General features: G+C 48.1%; 1 protein-coding gene across 3 annotated transcripts in view; it reads right to left on the bottom strand.

Moving 5' to 3' along the window:
* KHDRBS1 (KH RNA binding domain containing, signal transduction associated 1) overlaps positions 1-19853 on the bottom strand; it is a 68530-nt gene that overhangs the window by 27830 nt on the left and 20847 nt on the right. For 2 of the 3 annotated variants that reach the window (XM_029619124.1, XM_029619122.1), the window contains exons 3-5: positions 14662-14778; positions 4884-5030; positions 4196-4237 (exon numbers count right to left, since the gene is read on the bottom strand). In XM_029619124.1, coding sequence (XP_029474984.1) covers positions 4196-4237; positions 4884-5030; positions 14662-14778 — 306 coding nt within the window. The remainder of the gene's footprint in view (positions 1-4195; positions 4238-4883; positions 5031-14661; positions 14779-19853) is intronic. The other variant, XM_029619123.1, reaches the window with a different exon arrangement.

The following is a 19853-nucleotide window of genomic DNA, read 5'->3' as shown; positions in this document are numbered from 1 at the left end:
GGCCTGGAACTGGAAATGCTGGCCGAAGACCTTGAAACGTAGATGTGGAGATATGCCTCCGTCAGGTCAAGGAGGCCAGGAACTCCCCGTGGTGAACTGCCGCCACAACTGACCGTAAGGTCTCCATACGAAAGTGAGCACCTTGAGAGCCTTGTTGACCAGCTTGAGGTCCAGGATGGGACGAAAGGAGCCTTCTTTCTTGGGAACCACGAAGTAGACAGAATAATCGCCTAATCCTTGTTCCCTCGGCGGCACCGAGAGGATGGCCCAGAGGGCCAAGAGGCGGCCGACCATCTGTTGGACCATGGCCTGCTTCTGAAGGCTTCTGCAGGGGGAAAAGAGGAACCTCTCTCTTTTGGGGGGGGGGGGGGGGGGGGGGGGGGGGGGGGGGTGTCAAGCAAACTCCAAAGCGTAGCCATGTCATAGAATGTCTAAGACCCATTGATCTGAGGTGATCTTAACCCACTCCTTGTAGAAGAAAGACAGGCGGCCGCCTATCCTGGGAATGGAAGAGTGGGTCGGCAAGTCTTCATTGGGAAGACTTGGTAGGAGCCACGTGAGGGAGGTTGCCTCGAACTGTTCTCCAGCCATGAAAGGGATGAGACCAGGACCGAGAGCGTGAGGAAGGTGGCCTTTTTGCTGGAGGCCTAGTCTGACGAAACAGTCGTTGCCCACGGAAGCGAGATCTGGAAGAGCCGAAGGCCTGAAAGGTCCTTGGCCGATCTTCTGGCAGCTCATGGACTTTGTTCTCCCCGAGTGACTTGATGAGCTGTCCCAAGTCCTTGCTGAAAAGCAATTTTCCTTTAAAAGGAAGTGATCCCAATTGCGCTTGGAAGATGAATCCACTGACCAGTTGCGAAGCCAAAGGAGCTGCCTGGCTGAGACCACTGAAACCATGGACCTGGCAAGGACCCGGTGGTCATAAAGAGCATCCACTCCATATGCCATGACTGCTTCCGGGCGCTCAGCCTGCTGAGCTTCCTCAGATGGCAAATCCTGGGCACTGAGCAGTTGCTGTAGCCAACGAAGCACTGCACGCTGAATGAGAGAGCTGCAGACGGCAGCTCGGACCCCTAGAGCAGACACCTCAAAAATCCGTTTGAGGTAGACTTCCAACTTATGATCCTGCAGATCCTTTAGGGCCGTTCTGCCAGTAACCGGAATCGTGGTGCGTTTCGTAACCGCCGACACAGACGCATCCACTTTAGGGACCCTCAGGAGCTCCAGGTTCTCTTCAGGTAGAGGGTAGAGCTTATCCATAGCTCTGCCCACCTTGAGAGAAGACTCCGGCAAATCCCATTCTCTAGTTAACAGTTGCAGTAGCATCGGAAAGGGAAAGTTTGAGAAGGTGGGCGCAGACTAGTCCCTTTGAAAGAGACGCAGGACCCTTGGGTCATCCCCTTCCACCTGCACAGGAGAAGAAAGGTCATCCGTGTCTGGATCATCCGGAGCGAATACAGGTGGTACTACCCATATACTGGGAGTTGGCTGCTGTCCACCTGCTCCGGGGGGGGGGGCGGAGCTGACTGGCTTCTAGTGTTTCCTCCGGTTGGGAAATCCCCACGTCATCCTGGGATCCAGAAGGCTAACCACAGCTGGATCTGACCAACGAATTACTTTGGGGGGTAGGGGCCCCACAGCAGAGCCCTGCTGGTGGCTCATGCTGCTGGCTAAATATGCACTGTGTAACAATAAAATGAAATCAGTGGAAAAAGGACCAGGGGGAGGGCCCAACGAAGCAAACACCTGGGGGGGGCGGGGTTTCCCACGGGTTGAGCTGAAGGCGGCTGCGGCTCCTGGTCCGGGAAGTCACTGGAGAGATGTCCGGTGGAAAATCAAAGGTCTGAGTCAGGGCCTGGCTGCGCAGGAGCTGGCAGCAGGGAATCCAAGATGGCCATCATTCCCACCTTGCTGCAAGACGCGCCTCCGAGCGCGAATGAAGCCGCCCAGCCGCTCGTGAGGAACCCGCCCCATCGGGGAGACATCTCACGCAAATACCCTCCCTGAAGAGCCATGAACCTGGCTCTCCACAGGCGCAGCAACGAGATGGGCGCGACATGGCTGTTCAGCAGAGCTGCCAACTGCAGGCTGACTGAAGCGGGAAGCAGGTGTCCGCTAGCAGAGCAACGACAAGGCTTAGAAGCCTGAAAAACCAGAGGAATAACACTTCTCTGGAAACACTGCCCCGAGGCAACGACCTCAGAGCAGGGCACTATGTAGTTGGGGGGGGGGGGGGGGGGGGGGAGAGGCTGGACCACCAGCGTGTACCCCTGAACTCACTCCAGACGAAAAAGCTGGACCTGAAAAGTAATAAAAAAGGAACAGCACTTACCCCCAGAAAGAAAAGAACAATTGGCTCCACTTGCAAGTTGGAGTCTAGAACTGAGGGAGTGAATCCCTGAAAATTTGCTGAGTGTAAAATTTGTTATAAAGTTTTGTTTTTTTAATTAAAAAGAGATCCATTCAAGAAAGAAATACTTCAAGAGAAATAAGGAAAAAAGAAAAAGTTCCCCTTTGTAAGCTAGATAGAGGACCGAAGGGACTGCTACCTTTCCCCTGCTGGAGTCAGAGACATGCTGAAGGGACAGAGAGGGCGCTCCAGCTTATAAGAGGCCAGCCTTTGAGTTTTGCTCCGACTCCACCTGCTGGAAGGGGGACATAACCCACTGTCTGGACTGATCCGGGTACGTACAGGGAATGCCTATTACAGCAATGAGCTGGGGCACTGAAGACACAATTATCAATAACTGTCAAACATTCCAATGTTGTCTATGGTTTAAATTAAGAATAGAACACTGATTAGCCAGATTCAACCTCAGACAAGAGCTAAAGCCCGCTAAAGACAATAGCATAGGAATCACAACACTGCCCCACATTTCCATACAAACATGCTATCATTGAATTCTGTGTTGGCAGAGCACCCTTCTATTCTCACTTAATTCAGTTAACTGGCCGCCACATCATCTACATAATGAAGTTAAAGATGCAGTCTGGTCTAGCAATCATGGAAATTTTAGGACGACTACATTTCTCAAGCTATTTCCCATGCTCAGTGGTGGTCTTTGTGTAAGAAGAGATAGAAAATTAAACACCCACTGAAGGAACAAAACTTCTCTAGTGGCACAGATGGGGCACCCTGGCAATGTAATGTGGCATCTATCATTGCTACATTCCTGCAACTCCTGAAATGAGGTGCCAGCTGCCTTCTTTCCTAAGCACACTGAGCTCCAGCCTCTCCCCTCTACATTTTAGGTCAATCATCCAATTTTTATTTAGAATTTCTATAGAAAGAATACCACCTACTTTTCAAACACCATGCCAACCAAACTAATTGAATCTTTCAGTATGTCTCAAGACATGAGACCTTGAAGTCAGGCATCTCATACTTCTAGCTCACATGGACACATTTAAAACTACAATAGGAACCGTGTGATCTCAAGCTGTTTTGTTCCATGGCAATTACAAAAATGAAAGATAACATTGCTCAGCTTTCATATACCACTCACAAGGCAGAGGCAAGAAATAATCATTGTTAATTGGTATACTAAACACATATGTAACTATAGCAGGCTACCTAAAGCAGCCTATCACTGGAGGGAAGGTAGCTAAGGATCACCCAGCACACGATATACCTAACCTTCACTGGGGTTATTTTCACTGTTGACTAGAGATGAGTCAACCAGCGCAGTTAAAAACAAAACCCCAGAAAACTAGGAGCAAAGCAGGTACCTGGGACAGGGCTCATTATATACTGGAATAGGTGAAGAGCTTGGTCAGAATATATATACTTGAGATTAAGGACTGCATATTATGGGTTGTTCTGGGGTAGGATAATGTTAACAGAAAAAGTTTGGACTAGGGCATGTGTTATTTTTTTGTGCACCAATCAGCCCACTTTTTTTTTTTTGATTGTACAATAAAAAAATCTACATAAAGTGCACATTACTGTAGGAACCCCCTTCCCTATACAAGATTTGGAGTGAGGTGGTGGGAAGGCTGTGTATGGAATAACCTTGCTTCTGGTTACCTTCTACAGTTTCCTCACCATTTCCCCACTCAGGAAATTTCACATGCAGCAAGAAATGCACGGTATTCTCCAAGCGCAAAAACCCCACATGGTGAAGAGCCAGGGCTGCCAAAACAGTATTGTGTGACTATGGAGGGAACTGCTAAGACAGGCGCTGTGTATACTTACATGTGTGTTCCTTGATAACCCTCTCCACTGGACCATCCCGTCCTAGAACAAGGCGAGATGTTACTATTGCCCTCTGTACGTAGAGCCCAGTTGAGTAACATGGCTGACTCTACGCCCTTCTCATCCCCCTCATTTGCAAATTCTACCCAGCTACCTCAAACCCTGCACTTGTGAATCCCAGTCACATCGGCACTTCTAATCCAGCCATCTCAGATTGGAAGATTAAAGCTAATGGGGTTTACCATTCATCAAGGAACTATAAATGGGTATCCAGTGCTGCCCTGAGATCTAACACCCACCCAAGCAGCTTACAAGTTCCCAATAAATCCTCAACATTCTCTGCATTATTGCCGTGGTGTAACTGAAGTTCAAAGCACTGCTCACCTGAGCCTGAAACCTCCGCCAATATCCAAACACTGCCCACCCACCCACCATCTCCCCACAATTTATATCTTATGTATTTGTGTGAAAATCCCCCTCACTCATGTAAACTTACATCTCCAGTAGCAAGCAGAACTGCTGCTCAAGCAAGCATCTCAGGTCCTATGGAGCTACTTTTGCAAATCCCCCATCCCCTCAAAAAAAGTGAACAGCAAGGGCTGGGGTAGAAAATGAGGAAAACTAAGAACAAAGTCTGAAAAGGCAGAAAGGATGGAGTAGAGTGAAGTATGGAGACTTCTATACATACTGGGACAAGGAACTTCTTCACTTCTTCCATGGCATGTGCCATGCGGGTATAGGCTTCACATGGTGGCCCGAAGACTTCAATGAAGACATGTAGATCCATACTTAGATGGGCATACTTTGGATCACCTCCTTTACGTAGGTCCTCTTCCTGAAGTTTATAAAACAATTATGTTGATCCAAAAATCCTTAGTGTACAGAAGTGACAGGCATAAACAGCAAAGGATGAAGTACTTTGTGAAGCAGTGGAGAAATTACTTACCTGATAATTTCATTTTTCTTAGTGTAGACAGATGGACTCAGGACCAATGGGTATAGTGTACTCCTGATAGCAGTTGGAGATGGATCAGATTTCAATCTGACATCAGCCCCTAGTACATATACCCCCTGCAGGAAGTGCAGCTCTTCAGTATTCTCTTCGAAAAGCAATTGTGGATATATGTATGACTGAACAACTTGATTAACTTGAAATAACTTGGTTAACTTGATTAAATTTAACTGGTTGAATTGGCTATAGCTGGAGACGGCCAGTGACCTCAACCGGGAAACGTCGACACCCGGTAGGATGGGTGACCTAGGTGAAGGAAAGCATGGTTTACCTTTGCATCACTCGCTTCCGGGGATGTCCCCCGAGAAATCCATGAGTAACAGCAGCCGTGGGTGGGATACTGAGTCCATCTGTCTACACTAAGGAAAACGAAATTATCAGGTAAGTAATTTCTCCATTTCCTAGCGTGTAGCAGATGGACTCAGGACCAATGGGATGTATAAAAGCTACTCCCAAACCGGGTGGGAGGCTGCTCGCGACCCACTTAGGACAGCTCTTGCAAAAGCTGTGTCCTCTCGAGCCTGAACATCCAGGCGGTAAAACCTGGAGAAGGTGTGTATGGAGAACCATGTCGCCACCCTGCAGATCTCGGCGGGTGACAGCATCTTTGTTTCCGCCCAGGACTGACTTGTAGAGGTGGCGGCTTGCCGGCGTCTATGTAGTCCACCTTGATGACTTCTTTAATCCAGCGGGCAATGGTTGCTCCCGAGGCCGCTTGCCCCTGCTTCTTCCCGCTGTGAAGGACGTATAGGTGGTCCGTTTTTTGTACAGGTTCCAACCTTTCCAGGTATCTGGATAGGAGCCTGCCGATATTGAAGTGGCAAAGACTTCGAGCCTCTTCAGAGTTCTTATGTTCACCTGGCGATGGTAGCGAGATGGTTTGGTTGAGGTGGAAGTGAGACACCACTTTGAGGAGTAACGAGGGAACCGTGTGTAACTGGATGGATCCCGGGGTGAGCCTGAGAAACTGCTCATGGCAGGACAGTGCTTGTAGCTCAGATATGCGACAGGCCGAACATACTGCCAGCAGGAAGGCTGTCTTCAATGTTAATAGTCTGAGAGACAGGCCGCGTAGAGGTCTGAAAGCGGCTCCTGCAAAGAAATCTAGAACCAGGTTGAGGTTCCACAGTGGTACCAGCCACTTTAAGGGTGGTCGGATGTGTTTGACTCCTTTCAGGAAGCGGGAAACATCCAGGTGAGAGGCTATGCTGTCGCTCTCACTCTTGCTTCCGTAGCATGATAATGCGGCCACCTGTACCTTGATTGAATTGAGGGACAATCCCTTCTGTAGACTGCTCTGTAGGAATTCCAAGATCGCAGGAATTTCGACTGTGCGTGGTCTGATGTCATGGTCCTCGTACCAGGCTTCAAATATTCTCCAAATCCTAATGTATGCTAGAGATGTGGAGAACTTGCATGCTCGGAGTAGTGTATCTCCTCTTCCTCAGGCGAATCCTTTCAATGGCCAGACCGCAAGAGAGACTCGAGCTGGGTCCTCGTGGAGGATCGGCCCTTGTCGGAGCAGGTCTCTGTGTGGGGGTAGTGGCAGGGGGGGTCTCTGTCAGTACTCGTCACATGTCTGCGTACCACGGTCTTCTTGGCCAGTCCGGGGCCACCAGAAGAACTGGTCCCCTGTATTCTATCTTGTGAATGATTGTGCCCAATAGAGGCCACGGTGGGAAGGCATATAAAACAGTCTCCTGTGGCCAGGTCTGTACCAGAGCATCGATTCCCTGGGACTGAAGTTCCCGCCTGCGGCTGAAGAACCTGGGTACTTGGGCATTGGACTGGCTTGCCAGAAGGTCCATGGACGGTGTTCCCCAACGGTTCACTATCAGATGGAACGCTGCGGGCGACAGCATCCATTCTCCTGGGTCTAGACTTTCTCTGCTGAGATAGTCCGCCCTGATGTTGTCTTTCCTGGCGATGTGGACGGCTGAGATCTCCTGGAGATTTGCATCTGCCCACGCCATTAGGGGGTCTATTTCCAGAGACACCTGTTGGTTTCTGGTTCCTCCCTGCCGGTTGATGTAGGCCACTGTTGAGGCATTATCTGATATTACTCTGACTGCTTTGTCTCCGAGTCTGTGGCCGAACCGTAGGCAGGCTAGTCTGAGTGCCCGTGCTTCTAGGCGATTGAGGTTTCATCCCGACTCTTGTGTTCCACTGCCCTTGGGCGGTTAGCTCTTCGCAATGTGCTCCCCATCCTCGTAGGCTGGCATTTGTGGTGAGCAGGATCCAGGTCGGTGAGGATAGCCTTGCTCCCTGGCTTAAGTGGCCGTCTTGTAGCCACCATCGTAGTTGGGTCCGAACTCTGCCCGGGAGCTGTAGACGTACGGTGTACATAAGAACATAAGAAATTGCCATGCTGGGTCGGACCAAGGGTCCATCAAGCCCAGCATCCTGTTTCCAACAGAGGCCAAACCAGGCCACAAGAACCTGGCAATTATCCAAACACTAAGAAAATCCCATGCTACTGATGCAATTAATAGCAGTGGCTATTCCCTAAGTAAACTTGATTAATAGCCGTTAATGGACTTCTCCAAGAACTTATCCAAACCTTTTTTGAACCCAGCTACACTAACTGCAATAACCACACCCTCTGGCAACAAATTCCAGAGTTTTATTGTGCATTGACTGAAAAAGAATTTTCTCCGATTAGTCTTAAATGTGCTACTTGCTAACTTCATGGAATGCCCCCTAGTCCTATTATTCGAAAGTGTAAATAACCGAGTCACATCTACTCGTTCAAGACCTCTCATGATCTTAAAGACCTCTATCATATCCCCCCTCAGCCGTCTCTTCTCCAAGCTGAACAGCCCTAACCTCTTCAGCCTTTCCTCATAGGGGGAGCTGTTCCATCCCCTTTATCATTTTGGTTTACCTTCTCTGTACCTTCTCCATCGCAACTATATCTTTGAGATGTGGCGAACAGAATTGTACACAGTATTCAAGGTGTGGTCTCACCATGCAGCAATAGAGGCATTATGACATTTTCCATTTTAACAACCATTCCCTCCCTAATTCCTAACATTCTGTTTGCTTTTTTTGACTGCTGCAGCACACTGAGCCGACGATTTTAAAGTATTATCTACTATGATGCCTAGATCTTTTTCCTGGGTGGTAGCTCCTAATATGGAACCTAACATCGTGTAACTACAGCAAGGGTTATTTTTCCCTATATGCAACACCTTGCACTTGTCCACATTAAATTCCATCTGCCATTTGGATGCCCAATCTTCCAGTCTTGCGAGGTCCTCCTGTAATGTATCACAGTCTGCTTGTGATTTAACTACTCTGAATAATTTTGTATCATCCGCAAATTTGATAACCTCACTCGTATTCCTTTCCAGATCATTTATATATATTGAAAAGCACCAGTCCAAGTACAGATCCCTGAGGCACTCCACTGTTTACCCTTTTCCACTGAGAAAATTGACCATTTAATCCTACTCTGTTTCCTGTCTTTTAACCAGTTTGTAATCCACGAAAGGACATCGCCTCCTATCCCATGACTTTTTAGTTTTCGTAGAAGCCTCTTATGAGGGACTTTGTCAAACGCCTTCTGAAAATTAAAATACACTACGTCTACCGGTTTCACCTTTATCCACATGTTATTAACCCCTTCAAAAAAAGTGAAGCAGATTTGTTAGGCAAGACTTCCCTTGGGTAAATCCGTGTTGACTGTGTTCCATTAAATCATGTCTTTCTATATTCTCTACGATTTTGATCTTGAGAATAGTTTCCACTATTTTCCCAGCGCTGAAGTTAGGCTCACTGGTCTATAGTTACCCGGATTGCCCCTGGAGCCTTTTTTTAAATATTGGGGTTACATTGGCCACCCTCCAGTCTTCAGGTACAAAGGATGATTTTAATGATAGGTTACAAATTTTAACTAATAGATCAGAAATTTCATTTTTGAGTTCCTTCAGTACCCTAGAATGCATACCAATCTGGTCCAGGTGATTTGCTACTCTTCAGTTTGTCAATCGGGCCTACTACATCTTCCAGGTTCACGGTTATTTCGTTCAGTTCATCTGACTCATCACCCTTGAAAACCATCTCCGGAACTGGTATCTCCCCAACATCCTCATTAGTAAACACGGAAGCAAAGAATTCGTTTAGTCTTTCTGCAATGGCCTTATCTTCCCTAAGAGCCCCTTTAACCCTTTGGTCATCTAATGGTCCAACCGACTCCCTCACAGGTTTCTTGCTTTGGATATATTTAAAAAAGTTTTTATTATGAGTTTTTGCCTCTATTTATTTAGCATTTTTTTATATACCGAGGTATAGCAAAGTTGCCTTCACTCCGGTTTACATAGAGAACAACGTGTTACATTGAACGATGTTTGAAATTTAAAAATATCAAAAATTAACAATGATGAGCAAAGACATAACAAGGAGAATGAGTATAACAGGATAACACAGGGTGGAAACCCTGAGTAGGTGAGCAGAGATATCTGGGAACATTGAAAAACAGAGGACATCTGCATCATGAAACAGGGAGATTGATTGAAGGAGATATTGAAAGATAGCAGGCTATGTTAATATACTATAAGTTCATTGAGTGCAGTCTTTAAAAGATTGGCTGAGTAGCCAGGATTTTAGGTTTTCTTGATTGGTGAGGAAATGAGGTAAACTTCATTTCAAATTCTCTCTTCGCCTGTCTTATCAACGTTTTACCCTTAACTTGACAATGCTTACGTTCTGGGACAGTGGATTCCAGCATGATAAAAGTGAGCGCTGTAGGGGTCTCATGTGAGCTTGTGCCCATGGCACTACTTCCAATGTGGATGCCATGAGACCGAGGACCTGTAGGTAATCCCATGCTGTGGGGCAAAGTTCACTCAGCAGGGTTCGCAACTTGTTCATCAGTTTTGATCTCCTTGTCTGTGTCAGGAAGACCTTGTCTTGTTTGGTGTCGAATCGGATTCCTAAGTATTCTAGAGACTGGGAGGGCTGCAGACAGCTCTTGTTTGTGTTGACCACCCATCAGAGGTCCTCCAGTAGAGTTTTGATTGTTGGTTGCTCGGTGACATTTCCTCTGGGGATTTCACCCTGATCAACCAATCGTCTAGGTAAGGGTGTACGAGGATCCCTTCCTTCCTCAGTGTGGCCGCCACCACCACTATGATCTTGGTGAACGTCCGGGGTGCTGTGGCTAACCCGAAGGGTAGTGCCCAGAACTGATAGTGACGGTCCAGGATTTTGAAGCACAGAAAGCGCTGATATTCTTGATGGATCGGGATGTGTAAGTAGGCTTCCGACAGATCCAGGGATGTGAGAAACTCTCCCAGTTGTATCGCCCTTATTACAGAGTGCAGGGTTTCCATGTGGAAGCGGGGGATCTTCAAGTGACGGTTGATCGACTTGTCCAGGATGGGTCTGAACGTTCCCTCTTTCTTGGGGACGATAAAATAAATGGAATAATGCCCAGTACTTGTTGTGGAGGTACTGGGCTTATGGCCTCTAGGGCTAGTAATCTGGTCAGTGTAGCTTCCACTGCCACCCTCTTGGAGGGGATGTGGCAGGGGGATTCCACGAACTTGTCCGGAGGAAATCCAGGTAGTACCCCCTCTCGAATGATGTTTAAGACCCACTTGTCCGAAGTTCTCTCGACCCATCTTTGGTAGAATAGGGCAAGTCTGCACCCTATGGCTTCTTCCTTTGGACAGGTTGGCTGGTTCTCATTGCGGGGTGCGGCTGGGGCCTGGTCCCGAGCTGGTTCCCCTTTTGATGTGCTTGTTCCGAAAGGACTGGTTCCTGCCTGTAGGACGAGGTGCTTGATAAGAATTTCTGTATGGGTTGAAGCGCTGTGAACCTCTGCCCCTGGAAGATCGGGGGAAGGATTGCTAGTTTCTCTTATTCCTGTCCTCCAGCAGTGGGGACTCGCCCCATTTGTTAGTGAGTTTCTCTAGTTCGCTACTGAACAGGAGGGATCCCTTGAAGGGCATCCTTGTGCGTCTCGATTTGGAAGACGCGTCGGCCGACCAACTTCGGAGCCAGAGTTGCCTCCTGGCTGCCATGGCTGATGACACTCCTCTAGCTGCGGTGTGCACCAGGTCGGAAGCAGCATCCGCGAGGAATGATATAGCTGGTTCCATGGCTTCCCCAGGAGTGTTGCTCCTGGTCTGAGATAGGCAGGCACGTGTCACCACGGCGCAGCAGGCCGTGGCGCTATCTGTAGAGACATAGCGGCGATGTCAAATGACTGTTTGAGGATGGATTCCAGACGTCTGTCTTGAGCATCTTTTGAGTACTGCACCTTCCTCCACTGGGATTATAGTGCGTTTCGAGACTGCGCAGACCATGGCATCCACTTTTGGGCATGACAGAAGGTCTTTGGCCGACGGGTTCAGAGGGTACATGGCTGCCAGGGCCCGTCCCCCTTTGAATGTGGACTCTGGTGCAACCCATTCCAGGTCGATTAGCTGTTGGACGGCTTGTAAGAGGGAAATAGCGGGAGGTCTGACGGAGTCCCTCTAGCAGGGGGTTAGTCTTAGGTTCCCCCGAGGCACTTGTGCCCAGGATAGCAAGCTCCTTGAGGCTGTGGGTAACCAGGTCTGGAAGCTCATCCTTAGTGAAGAAGCACCTCATTGTCCAGTGAGGCTCTGTCCCCGGGAGTTCCCCCTCCTCCAGGGGCTCTGATTCCTCCTCAGAGTTGTCCGTGTCCCCGTAAGTGGGAATTCTGGGTGGTGGAGTCACCTCTCTGGGCCCAGGGCGCAAAGGTCCTCTGGTAACGACTGTGGCCGTGTTTCCGGGGGCTCCGTCTGCATGTGAACGAAGGTGTGCAGACCTTTGAAAAATTCCACCCAGGAGATAGATGCTGGGTCCAAGCTAAGAGGTGCTGCGTCCCTGGGGGGGGTCCTGATTGAGGGGAGGTCCTGCTGTGGTTAGCTAGGTCCGGGGTACTGGTTGAGGAGCTAGACCCCAGTCCCGACTGGTGCTGGGCCTAGGCTGGATCCCCCAGGGCCTCCTCGCACTGAATACACAGGGTGTTGGCCTCTTCGTGTTGTGCGGCTCTGATGTGGCATGCTGTGCAAAGGCCCCGAGCCTTGAGCTCCTTTTCTGGTGGTGCCATGGATGTAGGCGCGTAAAATTTGTTGTGCTCTGGTGCGAAGATGTGCACGTGGATTGTGCACGCTCAAGCTGTGCATGCCGGTGTGCGCAAGTCGCACTTATGTGCACCGTACTTATGCGTGCAAGGTTGTGTGCACAGGTAATTTTGTGTGCACGGCTCGCCTTTGTGCGCACGGACAGGGCGGCGAACAGGGCCAAAATGGAGACGGCGACCCCCTTGGAGGTCTCCATGCGGGAGGGCCCTTGGCTGTAACCGGGGTCTAGCCCTGCTAGGGCAGATCAACCCGGTGGCCCTGGTCCTGGCCGGCGACCTGTGCAACTCCTCGAGCTTCGGAGGCTTTAAAGAAGATTTCTACCTTACCTTGTCTTTGGCGCTTCCTGGTTTCGTTCCGGGCGGTCTCCGGCTGCGGGGGGGGGGAGGAGGAGAGGGCTAATACCTTCACCGCCGCGCTCTAGGTTGCACCCACTGCCTCTCAGCCGCACCCGAAATCGGGGGCTAGGTCCCCGCCGAGGGTTGGCCGCCAGACCGAGGCTCACCTCCGAGGGATCACAGAAATCACCTCGGGAATTCTCAACTGGGGGAGGGACCAGAGGGTGTCACTGCAGGAGAGCGGGGCTCGTCTGTAGAGATAAGATTTCTTCTTGTTTCGGGTTTTCTCCGTTAATTTTACTTTAACGCTGTGAGAGCGCGCAGGTAGTCCCTAACTGCTATGGAGATGGAAAATACTGAACAGCTGCACTTCCTGCAGGGGTATATGTACTAGGGCTGACGTCAGATTGAAATCTGATCCGTCTCCAACTGCTATCAGGAGTACACTATACCCATTGGTCCTGAGTCCCATCTGCTACACGCTAGGAAATATCTATTAAACAAGTTTACCCCAGTCACACGGCCTGACACCATTCGTCTATTCTACTAGCATTGGACTGCATGGGTGGGGGGGGGGGGGGGGGGGGGGGGGGGGGGAGGGTGCTGTTGTTACTGAGCTGGGTTTTTGGTGTGGGGGAGGGATCAGACCTCACCCTCCCTCTTTGTTATGGTATTTGCGATTGTATTTGTTGAAAATCCAATAAAATTGTTTAAACATAAACAAGTTTAGTGCTCCTAAATCATACCCAGAAATATATAAACTTACTCTACTTTTTACTGGCCCTCAGCTTCTTCCTGTCACGTTACATGAATAGCATGCCTCTTCTGGAAGGTCACTCCCTTCTGCTCCCGTACAACCACCGCTCTTTCTGAGCCCCACAGTGCTAGCATCATAGCTCTTAGGCAAGCTCACTCCCTTCCCTTCACATACAGCAGAGGTAGCAAGTCATGTCAGGCATAACCCCTCCCCAAAACAATAGCCACAGATTGGACAGACATCGTTGGCAGCAGGAGACCCACCAAGTGTGGGTCATGTCTACTGCATCAATTAGCCATGCAGGGGTGTCACAGATAGACATGACTGTTATAACACTTTCTCTTCAGAAAATCACCACCTAAAACCCAAGCACTTCTGCCAACTTTTGCGTGACAAAACGTTCACTGCATGCATGGAACTATAATTTCCAGTATTCCTTCAGAAAAGCAGACATCACACCATAGCTTAATTGCCAATTTCGATCACATTAGAAAATGCCATGTCTGTGAAACTCCCAAAGGGCCTACCAACTTCCTCCTGTGAGGAATAGGTGAACTTTCCTGACTTTTTTTTTTATGCTTTATTAAATTTCACAGAGTCTCACAAGACACCTCTACCATCTGCTGAAGACAGAGAAATACTGAGGGACTGCAGGTGGCATACTAGGTTATATAAAATAGATCATCAGAAGGTGGTCCGTCAAAGCCAGAAGGCAAATATTAAAGCAAGACAGACCAGTTGCCTTAGATTAAGATATATGTGTAAATAAATCTCTTGCTAAATTGAGCCCACCTCTGGCTGAATTTCGCACAAGGCTGCTTCAGGGGCTTTATCAGAGGAAAAAATAAAACAATCTCCCAAGTTGTAAATAGTGGTCACAGCAGGATTGTTAAGGATTAAGTCTCAATGGTGTGCTGTATGCATCCGTCTATTAATGTGAGTACTGGAACCGTGCAAGACAGCTACCAATTCCACCAGTATTATAAGGTAACTGGTCTGCCTTGCTTTAATATTTGCATACTAGGTTATATGCCAGGAGTCTGGACTGATCTGGGTACATACAGGGAACAAGAGATTTAAATAAGGAATGTTGGGGGTTCGTTGGTTGGTGTTTTGCCCAACAGAGACAAAGCAATCAATTGTTTACACAGCCCTCCCAATGCTGTGACAAGACAAGGACTTCTACCATTCACATCCCAGTTCCTCTGTCCAAGAAACTTTTTCCCAGTATAGGCTGGTCTCCTTACCTTTGATTTGTCTCTCATGGACCCCTTCCCCAGAACAGAAATCTTTGCTCCAGTATCTTCCTGAAGTCTCTTAATGGTGTTGCCCTGTGGCCCCAAAATCTTCCCAACAAAATTAAACTAAAAAAAAGAAAAAAAGGTAAACAAAAAATGTGAATTAGGGGGCAGAACCAAACGCAGCTTAGCACCAACAATATTTCAATTTATTATCTGCCTTTGACTATGAAGTTCCCTCCAGAGAGTTTACAGTACATTAGAATAGCAGAAGAAAAGGCTATTTTTAGCTTTAAAATAATGTAAGTTTTAGAATAGCAGTTTCACATTTCACTTGGCATTAACAGGTGCTAGAGAAATAGATTTTTATTCACTAAGTTATTTATTTAATAGCTTTTATATACCGGCATTAGTGAGCAACATCATGCCGGTTCACATTTTAACAAAATGAGTGGAAAATGCAATAGAACAAGGAGATAAGGGAGGGGAATCAAAGCCAACTGGGCAAAGATAGTGAAGGTTTGAAAGAAAGAATAAATAACAATCCCAAGGCAAATTCAAAACTGAAAAATTACAATTCAACATGATATTTACAACAGAATAGAGAATGATACAAAGATTAAAATGGATTAAAGGAGGGAAATGAGAGGAGGAGAGGGCACGAAGTTCTCAACGTAGAAGCTTGGATCAAAAGTACAAAAAAAGGAGGGGGGGTGAAAGCCTAGGGTCAAGAAGTACAGTAAGAGGGGGCAAAGGCTTCAAGGAAGTAAGGGCCTGGAAGAAGGGCTCAGAGGCAGGGGAGCAAGGAGGCTGATCTGGGTAGGCCTGTGGAAACAGCCAAGTTTTTAATTTCTTTTTGAATTTATTCGGCAGGATTCATGGGCATGGAATTCCAACGTGTGGGGCTCGTTCCCTAGTGGAAGAGAGGTGCGCTGTTTTCAGAGAAGGCACCTGCAGGGTTCCTTTGGGAATTGTTCTTGTGGGGCGGTTTTGTTGCACAAGACTTAAAGGTATATCCAGCCACAGGGAGTTGTGAGAGTGAATGGACTTGTGCATAGTGATGAGTCTTTTCTAGGTTCTTCTGAATGGGATGGGGAGCCAGTGCAGGTCTTTCAGAATGGGGGGGGAGAGTTAGGATTCTGGCAGTTGTGTTTTGCAACATTTGGAGCGGTTTTATAGTCGCACAGGGGAGTCCTAGAAAGAGGGAATTACAATAGTCAAGTCTGGATAGGAGAGTGGTTTGAGAGTGAAGCAGGGGCTTGAGGTTTTTTAAGACATTAAAGTTAATAGAAACCATCTTTGAGAATGGAGCTCACATTTTTTTTGTGTTCATTTGTGGATCCAGGAGGACTCCAAGATCTTACACAGGATTTGCAAGTACGGTCGGGCAGTAGGAGGGGTTTAGATGGGTCAGAAAATAGGGGTGGTTTAGGATGAGGATGGGGGGAAATAAGGAGGAGTTCAGTCTTGTTTGTGTTCAGAGCAAGATGGAGGTTCGTGAGCAGAGCATTTATGGGAACAAGGCAGGATTCCCAGTGCTTCAGGGCATCAGGGATGGAATTGTGGATGGGGATAACAATTTGAATATCATCTGCATATAGGTAGAACTTAAGTTTGAACTCGGCTAAGAGGTGGCATAAAGGGGTAAGGTAGATATTAAAGAGGGAGGAACCTTGTGGTACACCATGTTGCAGAGGGTGGGAGGCAGAAATAGCATTGCCAATTTTAACAGAGAATTTTCTATTAGATAAGTAGACTTAAGCCATGCAATCGCTAAGCCTGAAATGCCAATGGCTTCTAATCGGGCAAGAAGATGGTTGTGACATATGGTATGGAAAGCAGCGGAAATGTCCAGGAGGGCGAGGAGGTAGCTGCTACCCTTATCCATTCCTATGATTTATACATATAGTAGAAAAATTGGAAATTTAAGCCCAGAAATAGATACATGTAGCAAATGAAAGATTTTTAGATGCTTATGGCACACATCTACAAAAAGAATGTAAAGTTGTGGGGCAAAGGAGGGGTCTGCCTGCTGCAATGTGGAGGTCCCCAGTTTGCTTCTGATTCGGGTCTTTCAGTAAATTTAAAATTGGAGAAATTACTTACCTGATAATTTTGTTTTCCTTAGTGTTGTCAGATGGACTCAGGACCAGTGAGTTCTAGTCCCCTGCCAGCAGATGGAGCAAGCGGACATCACAGTCTATATACTCCTGCAGTGACCCCAGTCTGCCAGTATTCTCTTCAAAAGCAACTGTGGCCAGACTAGCAAAATCTATTAAAAAAAAAGGGCAACCATGACTGTACTCCACCAAAAAAACACTGAACTCATGTAAGAAACTAGGTAATCCCTTGGGATCCAGAGCCCCACAGGAGGATTGACACTCATGGGGCAGCCAAGGGCGGGAAGCTGAGTCCCTCTGTCTACACTAAGGAAAACAGAATTATCAGATAAGTAATTTCTCCATTTCCTAGCGTGTAGACAGATGTACTCAACACCAGTGGGATGTACCAAAGATACTCCCGAACTAGGTGGGAGGCTGCCCACAGTCTAACACACACTGCACATGCAAAGGCTATGTCCTCCCGGGCATGCACATCCAGATAAAACCTGGAAAAAAAAGTATGCAAGGAGCATCAAGTCACAGCTCAATAATCAATCGACAGGAGACAAATCTAACATCTGCCCACAACACTGCCTGAGCCCTAGTGGAATGAGCCCAAACCAGAGTAGGCAATGGCTTCCCAGCATCCACATACATGGCCATGACAACCACCTTAATCCAGTGAGCTATGGTAGCCCGCAAAGCTGGAGCGCCATGGAGACAAACAGGCAATCCGTCTTCCAGAGAGGTTCAGAAACATCCCGATACCGCACAAGTCTCTTTGCATCCAAAGGGTGGCAGAAGGAGATACTCCTCCGCATCCCTGACCTTATCCAGGGATGGCAAGGAGATGGACCGATTCAAATGAAAGTCTGACACCACTTTGGGCTGAAACACCCCAGAGTCACTCGAAGGAACAGTTCCTGGCAAGACAAGGCCTGCAACTCAAATTCTATGCGAAGAACATACAGCCACCAGGAAACCAAAGAATCAAGAAACCTTCACATTGTGAGAAGTCACCAGCGATCCTCAATCAGCTAGAACATCTCGCCTGACAACATCCATTCTCCTGGGTCCAGACTCTCCTGCTGAGAGTCTACACTGTCTTTTCCTGCAATGCGAGAGGCAGAGATCTGTAGATGTCATTCCACCCTTAAATTGGTCTATTTCCTGTGCCACTTGGCTCTTAGTTCCTCCCTGGCGATAGATGTAGGCGACAATCATGTTGTCAGACATCATGCGGACTGCTTGACCCTGCAGCCTGGGGCTGAACTGCAACCATGCCACCAGAGCTTCCAGGAGATTGATGTTCCAGCAGGATTCTTCAGCATTTCAACACCCTTGGGTCATCAGCTCCTGACAGTGAGCTCCCCAACCCTGGAGACTTGCATCTGTCTTGAGCACCAACCAATTGATGCACCTGAGACATCAGTTTCTGAATCTGAACTTCCGGCAGGAAAACTTTGCCCTGTGTCGAACCAAACCGCCAGATACCCTGACTGGGGGCTGAAGACTGCTCTTGGCCAGGTTCACCACCCAACCGAGCTCCTGTAACAAGGAGGTCACATCGTGTGTGTCACCAGGCAGCTCTCTTCTTGAGACTTTGTTCGAAATAGCCAGTCATCCACGTACAGGTGCACCAGGATCCCTTCTCAAGGCCACCACTACCTCTCAATACATGAGAGGTCTTGTACAAGTAGATGTGAATCAGTTATTTACACTTTCAGAGAATAGAAGGACTAGGGGGCATTCCATGAAGTTAGCAAGTAGCACATTTAAGACTAATCGGAGAAAATTCTCTCTCACTCTACGCACAATTAAGCTCTGGCATTTGTTGCCAGAGGATGTGGTTAGTGCAGTTAGTGTAGCTGGGTTCAAAAAAGGTTTGGATAAGTTCTTTGAGAAGTCCATTAATGGCTATTAATCAAGTTTACTTAGGGAATAGCCACTGCTATTAATTGCATCAGTAGCATGGGATCTTCTTGGTGTTTGGATAATTGCCAGGTTCTTGTGGCCTGGTTTGGCCTCTATTGGAAACAGGATGCTGGGCTTGATGGACCCTTGGTCTGACCCAGCATGGCAATTTCTTATGTTCTTACCATAACGTTTAAAAAGTTCTGGGGCAGTGGCTAGACCAAAGGGCATCATCCGAAACCGATAATGGCGCCCCAACACCACAAAATGTAGAAAATAGTGTTCCAAAACCTTTGACAAATCCAGGGAGGTCAGAAATCCCGATTGCACTGTCATTATCACAGAGCATAAGGCTTCCATGCAAAAATGTGTCACTGTTGCGTCCGGTCACAGACGGCTGCGACCGCTCTGCCTTATCTCTTTTTCTCCCCTCTCTCTCTTTGGGCAAGATGGCTGCCTCCGGTGCAGAGAATCTCGGCGTTTCCAAACCAGCATGGGCGTCCCCATCCGTCATGCTCACTCCCATGGCCTCCTAGGGCGCAAGCGCGCACATCTCCTACGCTCAAATACACATGGCGGGAACCTCGGGGGTGGCCTCACAGCATAACATCAGTACCTCCGGGTATATCTAGCCTCCGCTTTCACTACCACCTTGAGTTAGCAAGGACTTCGGTTTAAGCTACTCTGACTGCTCTAAGCTGCACGCTTAGACGCTGCCTTTCTCCAAGGGCCTCGCTCCAGTAGAAGCTCAAGATACCCGCTTCTCAGGAGTCTCTCGCTTCCTACTACCCTTTGGGGTCCTCTCTAACTAGACAACCGCTCCTCAGGGGTCTCTTCTACATTTCAGGATATCTGACCAACAGGTACTCGCTCCTCGAGGGCCTACCAGCCATTATATCCTGCACCACGGACCTTCGGTCCCAATTTTCCACCATCAGGAAGACGCCATCATTCCTGTGAGTACCTCTACGATCTGGTGCTCCAGCTCCACCCACCAGCTGCGATGTTACCCGCTCTGCGGGCTTCTGCCTTCGTGAAACATCTGGGTGAGACTTCACATCTGAGCCTGTTGAACGTACTGGCACTTCTGGGATTAGTGCCTTACCATCTATCTACAAGCAGTACAATAAAGCCTCTATCCATGCTGTGTCTGCTATCTGAGTTCAGCCTATCGCAGCGGTTCAC

Source organism: Rhinatrema bivittatum, chromosome 11 (genome assembly GCF_901001135.1).
Source record: "Rhinatrema bivittatum chromosome 11, aRhiBiv1.1, whole genome shotgun sequence".
NCBI lineage: Eukaryota > Metazoa > Chordata > Amphibia > Gymnophiona > Rhinatrematidae > Rhinatrema > Rhinatrema bivittatum.
This window is presented reverse-complemented; position numbering and strand designations above follow the sequence as displayed.